The 2,907-nt window shown below is 45.2% G+C and overlaps 1 protein-coding gene across 1 annotated transcript; it reads left to right on the top strand.

The window, feature by feature from the left end:
* The first annotated feature begins 708 nt into the window (after positions 1-708).
* Positions 709-2,673, top strand: LOC117939048. The gene is made up of 2 exons (XM_034864091.1): positions 709-1,039; positions 2,146-2,673. The coding sequence occupies exons 1-2, from the start codon at positions 956-958 to the stop codon at positions 2,671-2,673; spliced, it is 612 nt and encodes a 203-aa protein (XP_034719982.1). The 5' UTR covers positions 709-955.
* Positions 2,674-2,907: the final 234 nt, after the last annotated feature.

The raw sequence follows: 2,907 nt of genomic DNA on the forward strand, positions 1-2,907 counted from the left end.
TTATGCCCCCTGTATTTTAACATAGGGGGGTGTATACCTATGCCCCTGTATTTTAACATAGGGGGGTGTATACTTATGTCCCTGTATTATAACATAGGGAGTGTATACTTATGGCCCCCCCCCCTGTATTTTAAGGAAGAACATGTATTTATTTATGAAAATTGGTGTCCTTAAAGGTTGGATTTGTCTTCTTTTTTTTTTTTTTTAATTAAGGCATTAAGATCAATTTCTAAAGATGTTTTATTCCTCATTTTAATCAGCTTTAGCCCGGTTTTGTAAACTTTCTCAATAAAAAAGTTCCAGAAAAGATCACGCAAACAAACAGAGTTGAACAATATCCATGATTGTGAAGCCAAAAACTAAATTTACAGCCAAAGAGACAGATGAATCCCGTCAAAGGACGACGCTGTCATGAGAAGAAGGGGACGGTGTTGTCTCGGTGGTGAATAAATCAAACGCCGCGTCTCTATTTATACCGTGTCTCTGCCGTTAGCGCGGCGGCGGCTAGGTGCGGCGGCGGTATTTATAGCCTCCGTCCCGGCAGGTTGTAGTCGTGCCTCTGCTCTGACTCACAGAGCTGTCGGCTCGATGGAGGAAGTCCGTTGGTTACTCCCAGCCTCGGCCCTGTGGACACAAGGACAGACAGACAGGAAGAGAGACAGGAAGAGAGACAGACGGCTGGGAGCGAGACGGGCAGGGGGTCCAGAGAAAAGACAGTTGCACATGAGACGAGAGACGAGACGCCGGACGCTGCAGACGAGATTGACGGGAGAATAAAAAGGACAGTTGTGATTAATTCTGCTTTTCTAAGAGGTTTTTAAGTTGTTTTCCAGCCGGTGGATTTTCCAGAAGGACTATTTTAGGACTATCTTCTGCCTGAAAGAGGGACTATAGACGCACGTCTTCTGGATTATGGTGCAGTTGGTTCTGCCTGAGGATCTGAAGGAGGATCAACATGCTGACATGTAAAGTTGACGGTTCTGTCTGCCGCCTGTGGTCCACCTCGCTGCTGCTGGTGCTGCTGGTGGTCCTGGTCCGGGTCAGTCTGCTCCCATTGTCTCTCATTCAATCCCATTCAAATGACTATTAATTAATCCCACAAGGTGCAATTAGTTCAATGCAATTATACTTATGGTATCAAATCATAACAAATTATCTCGAGACACAGCTAGAAGGTCTAGACCGCTCTATAATTTACAAGGACCCAAGAGTTCTAGTAGTTCCATACAGAGTAAGCTGCAGACACACACACATTTGTAACAGCACACACACACCTACACACAGGCCTACAACCTATAACAGTGGCTTTCACAATTTTTTTTAATAACGTACCCCTTTTGAATAGTTTCTTAAAGCCAAGGTCCCCCTGACCAGCGCTAATCGTTTTTTTGTACAAGAGAAAGTCTTCCAACTTGTGTTATAACGTTTTTGTGACCTTATGATTTTTTTTAAAGGACGACATGATGGTTAAACGAAATTAACCGTTGACACTTTACAGTAACCTGAGATATTTAAATCAGCTGATACATGGTTACACCTCATAATCTCCTACCTGGGTATCTCCCACCAATCAGTCCCAGAACATCACATTAAGAGAGGACATACTGAATATTCTTTATTAATATTAACAATCATTCCTTGACAGAACCCAGCAGGCCGGCTTGTTGCATGATCCAAATTTTCTTCAAATCCCGGCATTTCCAATCCACTTTATTTATATAACACGATTTAAATGAAACACAAGGTTTCCAAAGTGCTGCACAAAAGATAATACAGAATAAATAGATAACACAAGAAAAATATAAGGTACAATAAAACTAATACAATAAAATGCACAGTGGTCCCTAATACTGTATCTGAAGTCTCTTTATATAGACCTTAGTGGTCCCTAATACTGTATCTGAAGTCTCTTTATATAGACCTTAGTGGTCCCTAATACTGTATCTGAAGTCTCTTTATATAGACCTTAGTGGTCCCCTAATACTGTATCTGAAGTCTCTTTATATAGACCTTAGTGGTCCCTGTATCTGAAGTCTCTTTATATAGACCTTAGTGGTCCCTAATACTGGATCTGAAGTCTCTTCATATGAAACAGAAATATTGTTCGGTGCTTTAACTGTTTTTGGTGTCTTGTTTCCCCGTCAGGATCTGAGCGGTGCAGATCTCCCAGAGTCCCAGCCCGTCCCCTGTAACATCTCGGTTTCTGACCCCGTATTGGACCTGGACTCCATCTCGCTGACCGTGACCACGCCCGGGGGGAACTGCTCCTTCACCGTGACGTCTCCAGACGCCGGAACAGACGGCGCCGAGTGTTCGCCGAGAAGAAACGAAGGAAAGGAGGAGATAGAGACCAGTGACATCAGAGGAGAGGAGGAGGCGAAGGAGGAGATGGGAAGTACCCAGCTAGGAGAGGAGGACGGAGGAAACAAGGAGCTAGGAGGCGTCTTCACCTGCACGCTGGAGCATCTGGAGCCAGGAACCGTGTACCTGCTGCAGATCCAGTCCCAGAGAGACGAGGAGACGGCAAACATCACCCTGCACACCCGTAAGTCCTCGCTCAGTCCAGACCTGTATTGCACGACACAGTACACTCGGCCGGTGACTCGTCATAGCTGGGGGGCGTGGCTTATGGTGTATGGAGTCACCGGGGGTGAAACGGTTCTTTCCCCCTGACTAGATAACAGGAATTTAACTTGATAGAGCAACATACACTCACCTAAAGGATTATTAGGAACACCTGTTCAATTTCTCATTAATGCAATTATGTAATCAGCCAATCACGTGGCAGTTGCTTCAATGCAGTTTGGGGTGTGGTCCTGGTCCAGACCATCTCCTGACCTGGTCCAGACCAACTCCTGAACTGGTCCAGACCGACTCATGACTTGGTCCAGACCCTCTCCTGACCTG

The sequence above is a fragment of the Etheostoma cragini genome, chromosome 23 (genome assembly GCF_013103735.1).
Source record: "Etheostoma cragini isolate CJK2018 chromosome 23, CSU_Ecrag_1.0, whole genome shotgun sequence".
Lineage (NCBI taxonomy): Eukaryota > Metazoa > Chordata > Actinopteri > Perciformes > Percidae > Etheostoma > Etheostoma cragini.

What these genes read in the sequence shown, in the direction of transcription:
- LOC117939048 (XM_034864091.1), top strand. Translation starts at nt 956, where the DNA reads ATGCTGACATGTAAAGTTGACGGTTCTGTCTGCCGCCTGTGGTCCACC. An exon ending in TGCTGGTGGTCCTGGTCCGG is followed by an intron (nt 1,040 to 2,145) that starts GTCAGTCTGCTC and finishes TTTCCCCGTCAG; the next exon opens with GATCTGAGCGGTGCAGATCT.